At 41.6% G+C, this 14,661-nt stretch overlaps 1 protein-coding gene across 1 annotated transcript in view; it reads right to left on the reverse strand.

Annotated features, from left to right (window-relative positions):
• The window catches only part of TNIP3 (TNFAIP3 interacting protein 3), an 89,513-nt gene that overhangs the window by 49,902 nt on the left and 24,950 nt on the right, over positions 1-14,661 (reverse strand). The window contains exon 2 of the mRNA XM_082653477.1: positions 7,021-7,141. Within this exon, the coding sequence (XP_082509603.1) occupies positions 7,021-7,141 (121 nt within the window). The remainder of the gene's footprint in view (positions 1-7,020; positions 7,142-14,661) is intronic.

Here is a 14,661-nt window from a genome sequence, read left to right on the forward strand (position 1 = left end):
TCTTGGTTGTAGGTTTTTCCCTTTCATCACTTTAAATATGTCCTGTCACTCCCTTCTGGCTTGCAGAGTTTCTGCTGAACGATCAGCTGTTAACTTTATGAGATTTCCCTTGCATGTTAATTGTTGCTTTTCCCTTGCTGCTTTTAATATTTTTTCTTTGTATTTAATTTTTGATAGTTTGATTAGTATGTGTCTTGGTGTGTTTCTCCTTGGATTTATCCTGTATGGGACTCTCTGCACTTCCTGGACTTGACTGACTATTTCCTTTCCCATATTAAGGAAGTTTTCAACTATAATCTCTTCAAATATTTTCTCAGACCCTGCCTTTTTCTCTTCTTTTTCTGGGACCCCTATAATTCGAATGTTGGTATGTTTAATATTGTCCCAGAGGTCTCTGAGACTGTCCTCAAGTCTTTTCATTTCTTTTTTCTTTATTCTGCTCTGTGGTAGCTATTTACATTATTTTATTTTCCAGGTCGCTTATCCGTTCTTCTGCCTCAGTTATTCTGCTATTGATTCCTTCTAGAGAATTTTTAATTTCATTTATTGTGTTGTTCATCATTGTTGGTTTGCTCTTTACTTCTTCTAGGTCCATGTTAAATGTTTCTTGTATTTTCTCCATTCTATTTCCAAGATTTGGGGCCATCTTTACTATCATTACTCTGAATTGTTTTTCAGGTAGACTGCCTATTTCCTCTTCATTTGTTTGGTCTGGTGAGTTTTTACTTTGCTCCTTCATCTGCTGTGTATTGCTCCGTCTTCTCATTTTGCTTAATTTACTGTGTTTGGGGTCTCTTTTTCGCAGGCTGCTGGTTCATAGTTTCTGTTGTTTTTGGTGTCTGCCCGCAGTGGGTAAGTTTGGCTCAGTGGTTTCTGTAGGTCTCCTGGTGGAGGGGGCTGCTCTCTGTGTTCTGATGGATGAGGCTGGATCTTGCCTTTCTGGTGGGCAGGGCTGCATCTGGCGGTGTGTTTTGGGGAGTCTGTGAACTTAGTGTGATTTTAGGCAGCCTCTCTGCTAATGGATGAGGTTGTGCTCCTGTCTTGCTGGTTGTTTGGCATGGGGTGTCCAGCACTGGAGCTTGCTGGCCATTGGGGGGAGTTAGGTCTTACCGTTGAGATGGAGATCTCTGGGCGAGCTCTCGCCGATTGATACTATGTGGGGCCGGGAGGTCTCTGGTCGTCCAATGTCCTGAAGTCAGCTCTCCCACCTCAGAAGCTCAGGCCTGACACCAGGCTGGAGCACCAAGACCCTGTCAGCCACGTGGCAGAAGATGAGAGATCATGTGGAGGAGAAATGAGGAGACTCAGCCAATATCCAGTACCCACTGCCACACATCTGAGTGAAGACAACTCGACCCTCCAGCCACAGTGGAGCCTTCAAGATAACTGAAGATTAAATGATCCCAGGATAAGGACCTCCCAGATTTACAACCATACGACTCAGCAATTCCACTCCTAAGTATTTACCTCGAGGAGGAGGCGTGTGTGGAGCTAGTTTCCACAGAACGGTAAGAGACCCGGGTCAAGAGGCATGAAATCAGGGGAAAATCTGAGTTGAGGCTGCGGCGTTGGTGCAGCAGAGGAGCAGCGGTGCCTGCAGCCGCTGAGCAAGAACACGGCTTCACTCTCCTTCACTCACTTTAGTATATTCTTGTGACAAACCATTTTAGAGATGGGAAAACAAGATTTCAGTAATCAAAATTTTATTTTGATAAAGAAATAGCTTAACTTTCTAAAAAGGGAAATAAGGAAACGGAAACTAGATCTTTTGTTTTTTTCAACAAATGTGGTTACAAAAAACGTGTGTCAACTTACTGTACTTTCCAAGAAGTTTCATATTACTCTCTGAACATTTCAAAACATTTTCCCAAAGCTTTTTGCCTTGAGAAGAATGTCCAGAGCTAGAACTTTTCTCCAGTTACTGGGAAATCTTCCCTCAGCTGGTACCAAAGTTATTAAAAGCCAATTTCTAGTGCTGTCTCAGTTAAAATCAGAAAAGCAAAATAGAATTTAAACACAAGACAATGCTCTTAAGCAAATTCAGTTGTGGTATATCTTCTTAAAATTTGGACACTTTTCCTTCCCTTTCCCAAGTGGCACCCTTGTTTCCAAGCATTACTGGAATGTATGTGTTTGTCCAAGAAATACATCTCAAGCCTCCTATCACTTTCTTTTGTCTTTGAAGACATACGATTACAGGGTCATAAATTAATGTTCATATATTAATTTTCTCATAGTATTAAGACCGTGTCTTGGTTTAGTGTAACATCCATTTAACACCCATTTTGGAATTGAATGTTAATCTCACTTAGAAAATTATTTACCCTTTGCCTATAAGACTTTCAATGCCTTCTGTTCACCAGCTGTCTACTTCAGCTCTCCCAGAATATTAAAACCTGCTTTCATACTGATGGAGTTCCTCATGTTCATCAATAATGTTTTTCTGTTTCCTCAAAGCAATGAGTCAGTCTGCTCATTTTCTCTTATAGTAATTCTCCCTCTTTCCTTATTCTTGGCAACGATAGAGCAAAAAAGGAACATGACATATGTCTCAGGAGTTTTCATTAAATCATATTTCTTTTATGCAGCCACACTCTTCCCATCTCATAATGTCATAAAGAAATTCATTTCCTCTTCCTGGAAAGGGAGTCTACCTTACCGTTCTTATTCTTACTTCCTCCAGTGGAAAAATGAGAGATGCCCTCCACAGTTCTTCTGTCATTGGCTCACCCTTGTCTTACCCCAAAAGATTTTTCCTATACTTTTTTTTAGTTCCATCAGTATCTCAGTGAGAATGCAACAGTTTTTGTTTATTTTGAATGTAGGATTTACTTCTGCAGAGTGCTATTGTAAACAGTAATTCAGCAGAGCTTCCAGCTGGAAACTAAGCTGTGTTTACTTAAGGAATCAAATATTTTAAGATACTTCAGATGACAATTGAGGAGGAGATGCCAGAAGTCCATGAGATAAAGAGAAACTTCCAGGGATTTTTCCTGGGAGATCTTACCCTCAAAGAGAGAGTAAAGGCACAGTAGCTTGATCCAATGGTGATGCTTTAAGCCAGAAAGGAGGGTTTGCTCTGACAATAGCATCATTCCTGATACCAGCTTGAACTTGGGCCCAGTCATCAAATGATTCTTATGTGAAGGAGGGGAAGTTAAGAGCAGGATATATAGGGCAACCCAGACAAATCTGGGTTTAGGTCCAGAAACCAATTTCTACTAGCTATAGGACCACGAGAAAATGATCTAGCTTCACTGAGCCTCAGTTTCCCCATCTGCAGAAGAATGAAAGTCAAACTGTTACACATATTTCTGGCAAACACTGGATGTGTAAAGTAGCATTAGGGGCCTGTGTAGCTAAAGTTGCAAAAGGAAATGTCTTTCCATTGAAATGGAGAGAGCAATAGCATTTAGCTGCATTTGGGCTCTGGAGAATATATCCAAATATTAGGCTGACTTGTCACAGTGAGTGGTACCACAACAATGCCACCGAGAGTGGTAAAGCTGACGTCTAGAAGCAGCAGTGATAGGTGGGCATCTGACAATCACTGGCAGTCAAAAGCTTGAGGATGAGAAACTGGGCTTATAAGTGTATATTCAATATTCCCCTGTAGACTTTGAGAATTATTTGTGAAGGGATTCTAGAGATAAGTTGATTTTGTATATCTAGTTTTCTCACAGTGCATGAAAACAAACATGTTGCATAACCCTGGTACCTTCTAGAAAAACCTATGTTGTGATACTTTACACATTCATGTGACACTTTATACCCCATCCACAGGAAGTCCATGACCGGTGGGGAAGACATCTATACATAAATGATTACAAAACCAAGGTGATAAAGCCTATGAATGAGGTATAAAGAAGGTATTTATTTAGGACAGAGCAAAAGGGGGCTGGAGAACTCTGTGGGACTAAAGAGCCATGACATGTCCAAACCTTGGCATAAAAGATAGTTCATCCAATGGGCAAGGAGACAAGGGTTTCCATGAAGAATAAACAGCATGTGAAAAGGCATAGTACATGAAACTGCATGGTCTGTTAGAGGTCTGTGGAATGGTGGGACATGGGTGCATTTTGGGAAGTGGGAAATGGAGAGTGGAAAAAAGAAAATGAGCAGTTTTAACAGGAAAGATATTGAATTCACCTTTGAAAATGCTAAGTGAAGTTGATATGAGTATAGAAAAGTACTTGACCTTTAGTAGGTGTATGTGTCGGAAGTCATCAGCCTATATTTTGTAGTTTAGTGAGCCAATGATTATGGACAGATCCCTGGGTGACACTAGTATAACACGGGCAGGTGATGAAAGAGAAGTCAGTGAAGGTGAGTGAGAAGAAAAGATCAGAAGGAAAAAGGAGGGTGTTGAGGGATACTTTTATAGATGTAAATGGAGTAAGACATTTTAAGAAAGTTGAATTAGTGAATAGTATCAATTGCAAATGGGAGGACAAGTGAAAAATCAGATGCAAAATGACTGTGGATTTATCAGGGTAGAGCTTATTAGTGGTGTGATAAGGGGCTGCAAAGTCTTGGACGTCATGATCAATAAGCTTGGCTATGCTATATTAGAGTGAGTTAGAACATTACCCCTAAAATGGGGGTGAGGGAGGGATAAATTAGGAGTTTGGGATTAACAGAGACATAGTACTATATATAAAATAGATAAATAACAAGGACCTACTGTATAGCACAGGGAACTACATTCAATATCTTGTAATAACCTATAATGGAAAAGAATCTGGAAAAGAATATATACATATCACTTTGCTGTACACCTGAAACTAACACATTGTAAATCAACTGTACTTGAATAAAAAAATAAAAAAATAAAATAAAATCATACTTAATGGTGAGAAAGAGAGAACATTACCCATAAAATAACATGAGGTCTCATAAATGTTTAAAGTTGAGGAGAATTAAGCTGGCAAGAGGTGATGGAGAGATTGAAGATTTAGGAGCCCAAACACTCTTTAGTGACTGGTCTTATTAAGTGGTCCTCACTGCTACTCAGCAACTCATTTTAGTTTTGCACCTCTCTCCTGTCTCTCAGTCTCTCAATGGCCATTTCATATCTTCCCTTATGTTAACCACTGGACTTCACGTTTACCCTCGCATTCATTCTCTGCAGATGTCTTTACCTCACACTTCACAAGGACAATAAAAACCATTAGCCAGGTACCTGTTCTCCTTTGCCTGGATATGTATCGGAAAACGAGCCAATTTCATCAACAAAGTGATAGGGGAAACAGTATCTTAAAGAGAGGTAGAAGTTCCAGTTAAGTCCCCAGCACAGAGCGAGCTAACTTCCAGGAGAGTAGCAATAAGGATGGAGAAGAGGTCTTTAGCACATAAGGAGGAATCCAGAAAACAAAATGAACGGAATGGGGAGGGAAGTCAGTCAAATGAGTCTTGGGGGCTGATAATCAGAGAATATGCAGATCAGAGGTACTGGAGGGGATTCAAATTTTCATCATTAAATTTCTTTCCAGGATTAGACAAGATGGCCACTACAAAGAAGCACACATTTCGTGAAGGAAGGAAGTCTTAACTGGGAGTTAGAGATATGTGTATGGGGGTGGGAGTGAGAAGAGAAGAAAGAAAAGGGGAGGAAAGCCTCCTTGCCCCTCATCATTAGCAGAGAGTCATTTCTAACTCTGAAAAGAAATACTTCTTTTTCAGGGAGAAGTGGGAAGAACACACACCATACTATTTGGTCATTAAATGAATGAAAGAGTTATAGGAATATCCACAACATTTTATTAAGTGAAAAAAGGTGAGTTTAACAAAACAGGGTGTGCACGTGTGTGTGTGTGTGTGTGTGTGTGTGTGTGTGTGTGAGACAGAAGGAGACACACAGACAGACCCCAAATGCTGAGAGAGGCTCTCTAGGAGCTGTGGGCATGGAGGGGATTTCAGAGGCTGATACATGTTTGGTGAGGCCTGAGGCTTATACAATTCCAGGACCTCCTTTAAGAGAAAAAGACACAAATCTGTGAATGCTAATTAGTTACAAAAGTAAATATTTGTTTAGGGGAATCCAAGCTTAATTAGCTCCACAACAAATCTGTCTCTACATGATTTTTATAGTATTCTCTATGCTTAGTATAGCTTTTCCACAATGAGCATGAATTATTTTAGAACTAAGAACCAAAGCAGAAGTTATGTAAATTTTTTTTTTTTTTTTCTTTTTGTGGTACGCAGGCCTCTCACTGTTGTGGGCTCTCCCGTTGCGGAGCACAGGCTCCGGACGCGCAGGCTCAGCGGCCATGGCTCACGGGCCCAGCCGCTCCACGGCATGTGGGATCCTCCTGGATCGGGGCACGAACCCATGTCCCCTGCATTGGCAGGCAGACTCCCAACCAATGCGCCACCAGGGAAGCCCTATGTAAATGTTTTTAATGTCAGCCATGCTCTCTAATTTACTTACATTAGATCTCTTTTGAAATGATCATTAGAGACGGTTTCTAATCAGAAGGGCTGCAGAGTTTAAGAGCTTATGTTGTCATTTATGATGTATTTCTAGAAAGTCATGCACAAAATTCCTAGCTTGAGCTTACCCTTGAATTTTATTTGCTTACATAAAGCACTATAGACAAATATCCTAAAACAAGAGGAAAGTCAAAGTCAAACAAATCTAATCAGGAAAACCTTGTTCTTTCATCAAAAAAATGGACGTGAGTTGTGCAGACTTTCGCAACCCAGTGTAAGTGGGTTTACAAAAACGAGGTTAGCGCCTCCCAGTAAAAGAGCTGTCGCTGCAATAAGCGTTCTTTCTTGCGGCTTGAGCTCTGCTTCCCCTGGTATCACGCTTTAAACTGGAAGGAGCTTCTGCTGAGGGTTTCCTTGGTAACAGGAAGTGACTGTGTATGAGAAGTTGGTACTGGTACACTTTGTCCTCTCAGCCATCAAGGAAGTGCATTACTGTAAATGATTTGGGGACTGTCCCCATGCATTCTTCTCGGTGAACACGCTGCTGAAGGGTGTATTGAGAAACCGCGAAAGAAGATGTTTTCTTACCTTCACAGAACATGGACTTCTGTGACTTGGCATTGGTCCCGGGGTGACCCCTCTGGGATCAGGAGAAACATTCCTCTCAATCAGATCGCAGATTTTATTATCCAGCTCCATGCTTTCACATCTGCCCAGGGGACATGGGAAAGTCACATTTTACAAAGATAATTAAAAATGATTATAATTTTGTGAGTGATGTGGAGGTGTTATTCGTGTATGATACCCCTCTAAAATCTCCAGTTCTCTAATTTCATTTTGTATTCATTAGTTGCTGCCATTAGAGAACTTTAAAGAGTACTGGAGTTTAATTTTCACTTACTTGCACATTTATTCCAAGTAATCAAGTAAGATACAGGCAAGTTTAGGGATTTTCACAGTCTGATAACGGTGACCAGAGCTGAGCACTCCCAGTAAGCCTGATGCTTTACATCCATATTCTTATTCAGTGGGTATAACAACGCATTACCATAGTCAGCACTACCTGCGTTATACAGATGAGCAAACTCAGCCTTAGGAAGTTAAGTAACTTACTAATTTACATGAAATCACACTGCAGAACATTGGCAGGACCAAGATCAGACGCAGATCTGTAGGGTTCTATGGCCTGTCTCTGGGCTATGTTTGCTGTATGTCTTCAGTTAAACTGAGAACAAATCCCTAAGGAATTATTTGCCACCAAATGGAAATATTAGAGTCAAAGAGTATCTGGAAATTACCTTAAAAAGAACTTAGTCCAACTTGCATCATTTATATGAGAACAAGAATGAATTGCTTACATTCCCATGACTATTAACAGGTAACATCAAAATTTAAATCAGATTTTCTGACTCCAGTCCATTTTTCTTTCCATTATATCATGTTGGCATGATGGAGAAATCTTCTCATTAAAAACACAATTCAAGGGCTTCCCTGGTGGCACAGTGGTTGAGAGTCCGCCTGCCGATGCGGGGGCCACGGGTTCGTGCCCCGGTCCGGGAAGATCCCACATGCCGCGGAGCGGCTGGGCCCGTGAGCCATGGCCACTGAGCCTGCGCGTCCGGAGCCTGTGCTCCGCAACGGGAGAGGCCACAACAGTGAGAGGCCCGCGTACCGCAAAAAAAGAAAAAAAAGGAAAAAAACCCCCACAATTCAAGAGAAAAATACATTCATTTTGTTATTTTTCTTTACATAGTTTTTTTTTTTTTTTCCCTTCCTCATCATTTTGCATCCCTTAAAAACAACCCCTTGGAGGCTTCTGGGAAGATGGCGGAAGAGTAAGACGCGGAGATCACCTTCCTCCCCACAGATACACCAGAAATACATCTACACGTGGAACAACTCCTACAGAACACCCACTGAACGCTGGCAGAAGACCTCAGACTGCCCAAAAGGCAAGAAACTCCCCACGTACCTGGGTAGGGCAAAAGAAAAAAGAATAAACAGAGACAAAAGGATAGGGACGGGACCTGCACCAGTGGGAGGGAGCTGTGAAGGAGGAAATGTTCCCACACCCTAGGAAGCCTGTTCGCGGGTGGAGACAGCGGGTGGCGGAGGGGGAAAGCTTCGGGGCCGCGGAGGAGAGCACAGCAACAGGGGTGTGGAGGGCAAAGCGGAGAGATTCCCGCACAGAGGATCAGGGCCGACCAGCACTCACCAGCCCGAGAGGCTTGTCTGCTCACGCGCCGGGGTGGGCGGGGCTGGGAGCTGAGGCTCGGGCTTCGGTCGGAGTACAGGGAGAGGACTGGGGTTGGCGGCACAAACACAGCCTGAAGGAGGTTAGTGCGCCACGGCTATCTGGGAGGGAGTCCGGGGAAAAGTCTGGAGCTGCCGAAGAGGCAAGAGACTTTTTCTTCCCTCTTTATTTCCTGGTGCGTGAGGAGAGGGGATTAAGAACGCTGCTTAAAGGAGCTCCAGAGACAGGCACGAGCCGCGGCTAACAGCGCGGACCCCAGAGACGGGCATGAGACGCTAAGGCTGCTGCTGCCGCCACCAAGAAGCCTGTGTGCGAGCACAGGTCACTATCCACACCTCCCTTCTGGGAGCCTGTGCAGCCCGCCACTGCCAGGGTCCCGGGATCCAGGGACAACTTCCCCAGGAGAACGCACGGCGCGCCTCAGGCTGGCGCAACGTCATGCAGGCCTCTGCCGCCGCAGGCCCGCCCCACACTCCGTGCCCCCCCCACCCCCCCCGCCTGAGTGAGCCAGAGACCCCGAATCAGCGGCTCCTTTAACCCCGTCCTGTCTGAGCGGGAACAGACGCCCTCTGTTGACCTACACGCAGAGGCGGGGCCAAATCCAAAGCTGAGCCCCGGGAGCTGTGAGAACAAAGAAGAGAAAGGAAATCTCTCCCAGCAGCCTCAGAAGCAGCGGATTAAAGCTCCGAAATCAACTTGATGTACCCTGCATCTGTGGAATACATGAATAGACAACGAGTCATCCCAAATTGAGGAGGTGGACTTCGAGGGCAAGATTTATGATTTTTTCCCCTTTTCCTCTTTTTGTGACTCTGTATGTGTATGCTTCTGTGTGAGATTTTGTCTGTATAGCTTTGCTTCCACCATTTGTCCTAGGGTTCTATCCGTTCGTTTTTTTGTTTTTTAATATTTTTTCTTAATAATTATATTTTTATTTTAATAATTTTATTATATTATATTTTATTTTACTTTATCTTCTTTCTTTTTTTCCTTCCTTCCCTCCTTCCTTCCTCCCTCCTTTCTTTCTTTCTTTCTACTTCTACTAATTCTTTCTTTCTGCTTTTTCTCACTTTTATTCTGAGCTGTGTGAATGAAAGGCTCTTGGTGCTGCAGCCAGGAGTCAGTGCTGTGCCTCTGAGGTGGGAGAACCAACTTCAGGACACTGGTCCACAAGAGACCTCCCAGCTCCACATAATATCAAATGGTGAAAATCTCCCAGAGATCTCCATCTCAACACCCAGCTTCACTCAACGACCAGCAAGCTACAGTGCTGGACATCCTATGCCAAACAACTAGCAAGACAGGAACACAACCCCACCCATTAGCAGAGAGGCATCCTAAAATCATAATAAGTCCACAGACACCCCAAAATACACCACCAGACGTGGACCTGCCCACCAGAAAGACAAGATCCAGCCTCATCCACCAGAACACAGGCACTAGTCCCCTCCACCAGGAAACCTACACAACCCACTGAACCAACCTTAACCACTGGGGACGGACACCAAAAACAACAGTAACTACGAACCTGCAGCCTGCAAAAAGGAGACCCCAAACACAGTAAGATAAGCAAAATGAGAAGACAGAAAAACACACAGCAGATGAAGGAGCAAGATAAAAACCCACCAGACCTAACAAATGAAAAGGAAATAGGCAGTCTACCTGAAAAGAATTCAGAATACTGATAGTAAAGATGATCCAAAATCTTGGAAATAGAATAGAGAAAATGCAAGAAACGTTTAACAAGGACCTAGAAGAACTAAAGATGAAACAATGATGAACAACACAATAAATGAAATGAAAAAGACTCTAGATGGGATCAATAGCAGAATAACTGAGGCAGAAGAACGGATACGTGACCTGGAAGATAAAATAGTGGAAATAACTACTGCAGAGCAGAATAAAGAAAAAAGAATGAGAAGAGCTGAGGACAGTCTCAGAGACCTCTGGGACAACACTAAATGCACCAACATTCGAATTATAGGGGTTCCAGAAGAAGAAGACAAAAAGAAAGGGACTGAGAAAATATTTGAAGAGATTATAGTTGAAAACTTCCCTAATATGGGAAAGGAAATAGTTAATCAAGTCCAGGAAGCACAGAGAGTCCCATACAGGAAAAATCCAAGGAGAAATACGCCAAGACACATATTAATCAAACTGTCACAAATTAAATACAAAGAAAACATATTAAAAGCAGCAAGGGAAAAACAACAAATAACACACAAGGTAATCCCCATAAGGTTAATGGCTGATCTTTCAGCAGAAACTCTGCAAGCCAGAAGGGACTGGCAGGACATATTTAAAGTGATGAAGGAGAAAAACCTGCAACCAAGATTACTCTACCCAGCAAGGATCTCATTCAGATTTGATGGAGAAATTAAAACCTTTACAGACAAGCAAAAACTGAGAGAGTTCAGCACCACCAAACCAGCTTTACAACAAATGCTAAAGGAACTTCTCTAGGCAAGAAACACAAGAGAAGGAAAAGACCTACAATAATGAATCCAAAACAATTAAGAAAATGGGAACTTTTTCTTTTCCCGTGACTTTTTTCCGTGACTTTTAGGTTTTACTTTTTGTTATTGTGATTAGTAGTCTGAGTGTGCTACTGGCTATAAGGGGGAGAAACAAACTACTCAATGAAGAAGTTACTCTGTGTAAATGTGCTTTAGATCCACAAGTCATGGTGTCTTAATTATTTCGTAATTGAGAGCTTTAACAGTTGTGGCTTAAAGAGGGGATGGAAGAGAAAAGATTTGCTCACAAAATTTTCAGAGTAGCATTGGCCTCGGGCAAGAGTGACTATTTCTAGAGTTCAACCCAAGGCTATGTGGCTTAATAATTTAAATAAATATCTAAAAATGGTCTTTGCATGTCTGAAACAAAAGCCTGGAGGATCGGGATATTTCTTATAAGCATGGACTCTGTTACTGCCCTCTATCTGCATTCTTGGTTGGATCCCTATTTATCTCCTCTCTGCTTTTTGTGATGTGCCAGGTCGCTGAACTGATGCCACACACCCCAGCCAAACCTCTTGTGGCTGCTCCCTGGAGGAACGCGTGGACAGAAGAGCCAGATTGGAGTGGAGATAAGGTGCAGCTGCAGGTGCTGTTCAGCCCGCGAAAGGTTACAGGTGAGCATAGTTCTGTAGAAACCACATCTTCCTATAACTATCCTACGGAGTTAAGGTTTGGCCATCTTACTGGAACTATTCTGCATCAGTAAAACATTCTTGTTCACAAGGGCAGAGCAACAGATGAGGCAGGATACAGCGTCTATAAATACACACTGTTTCAACAGGAGATATTGTGATACATGCAAACCTTGGCCTTTTTGTCTGGCTGAATGTTAGCCATTGTGCAGTTCTCACCTTAAGTATGGGAGCATGACAAGACCCTAGATTGCATGAGATGTTCCAACTATGTATTTCCATAGCAACGTGTATTTCCTACAGTAGGCAGCTTATTACACTTGATTGCATGTCTACTCACATGTATCCTCCATTAGATTAGAAACCCCTGGAGGCAGGCACAGGTTTGGCTTGCTTATCATTGTAACTCCAGAGTCTCAGAGTGATTATGAAATGTTTGACAAGAGAACAGATAGTCAAGAACAACTAGGTCTGAGGTCAACAAGGATGCCAGGTAGTCCTGAAGGACGGGACGCTTATATTAAAAAGTCACGTGTAGGCTGCTCATCTGTTCTCTCTAGACGTGTTCTCTCCATGGGATCTATATGATTTCTTCCCTCCTCATCTCAGTAGTCAGCCTCTGGGAGAAGGAGCTGACAAAGTCTAACAGCTATGGAGATTGTAACAGGGCACACAACTTTCTGCTACAAGCCATAGAGCTTTAGGCATCAGCAAGCAGCGTTCTGGAGGGATTTTGGAGTTGTGGAGTCCTTCCAAATTCCCTGGAATCAAACCTGTAGTCAGGTTGATGCTTGAGAAGAAATATAAGTCAGGATAAAATCTTGTCCGAGGGCAAGTAGTAAGCATGATTCTCTCCTCTCCTAACAAGTTTTCTGAGTTTTTATTGAGAGAAAAATGACACCGTTTTTAGATCTTAGATCTTCTGGATAGACTGAGCCTGGAACACCAAGGTTTGTTAGGATGTGAGTTTCTCTACTCCAGGGAGCAGGGACCCTGTTGGAGGAACAGCAGAAAGACGAAGAAGTCACGCAAATATTGCTACTCTCCCTACTATTTATTATGGGGTTGAAAACACACAAAATACACCCTCTAACAGGGATACAGGAGGGACATAGCTTGAGAGTTTATGGGTCAATAGGGGATAGATTCCTTGGTGTTTTTGTTACTATTTCTTTTGAATATGGCAGACTATCATGAAGGTTGTTCTTTATTTACTTAAAATTCCATTCTTTTGAAGAAGCAGAGACTATAGAAAGTGAATACTCTTAAAGATTCAGGTGTTAGGAAACATAATTCCCAACCAGCATTGTGAATAAGTTAAGCCTGTTACGTTAAGCTTGACCTGAAGGTCAAGAAAACCTTGGCATTTTAGCGTTTGTATCACGTGGTTAAAGCTTTTGCACATTGCTCTGCAGAGTAACAAAATTAAGCTAGCTATACATGCAGAGCAAAATTATATATTTTATTGTGAATGTTGAATGATGGCAGAGAATGCCAGCCCAAAATACGCCACTTAAGCATAAGGATTATTTTGAACAAAAGATACTTGAAAAACAGCAGATACAAAAAAAAGCATTCTGATCTCCCCCTTTTCTTCCTGAAAACAGGAGATAAAACCCCCTTGTGAAAGATGTCCCCCTATACTAGGAAGAAAGAAGCATTCTTATCATCAAGGATGGGAAATTAAGATGAAGAGAAATCTGTACAAACAGACCTTGTTAAAATAATTCGTATCTTCCGTTAGCCTCATCATGTTTCAGTTACTTTTCCCTAATTGTCTTTCTTTGATCAATTTAGTATAAAAGCATTGTATACTAGGTTTTGCCATTTCTTTGGGTCTTCATTTCCTAACCTCTTAGGCTCCCATGTCCCCCAAAACTTGTTTGTGTGGTTTTCTCCTATTAAGCTGTCTTTTCTTGCAGAGCCCATTCAAGAATTTTCCTCCCCTGCACTGTACTTGGAAATAAGCATTTCAACAGGAACATTAAGTTATATATTTTACAATTGTATCTATATCAAAAAAGCAAAGTAGATAAATTAGATCTGGGTACACTCATCTGATATAACCACATTTCGGTGTCAACGATAGTTTTCCTTTAATTTATCAAAATGTATCTCTTCTTTACACAATACCAAGTTGTGACATTCTCTAGGAAGGTCGGAAGACTAAACTTTGGAAGTCTAATTATAATATTTTCCCTAGTATCTCATTGCTGTTTAATATTGAGTATGTATTTAGGTAAAACATATGATCAAATAAAACAATATTATCTTAAAACTATTCTCTTAACTCAAATCTATATTGTTATAGCTGAATTTCATTGGGACAAATATTTGAAAGGACTTTTTTAAGGAACAGCCATTGGTAAAATAATTTTATTCAAATTATTTTAAATTATTGCAAAGAAGGTGAGAAAGTGATACTTTTAATAACTATAGCTGAAGTATTAAGTAATTTGGACCCCCATATACTTGAGAGCTGTATAAAAATTTTATAATAGGAGAAGTAGTTTACCTTTCTATTTACTTGATCTTTAAGTAATACTTATTTAAACGATATCAGTTTAAATGTGAATTTTTCACATCTGTGTTGGAGTTTCATTTCAAGATGTGACTACAGTTCTCGATTTTAATTCACCAGCAGTTTTGAAGTTTGCAGCAGTACATAAAAGTACAGAGCCAAGTGAGGCAGTTTGCAAGCTGAATCTACAGCTGATTCGTCTATGGATGGTGAGGAAATAATGGAATAAATTATGGAGACATTTCTTCTGCATAAAATTTTTGGGAGGTCTCAGATTTGGTAATAGCTTTACGAGAAGTCACA

This window comes from Grampus griseus, assembly GCF_964374135.1.
Source record: "Grampus griseus genome assembly, chromosome: 4".
NCBI lineage: Eukaryota > Metazoa > Chordata > Mammalia > Artiodactyla > Delphinidae > Grampus > Grampus griseus.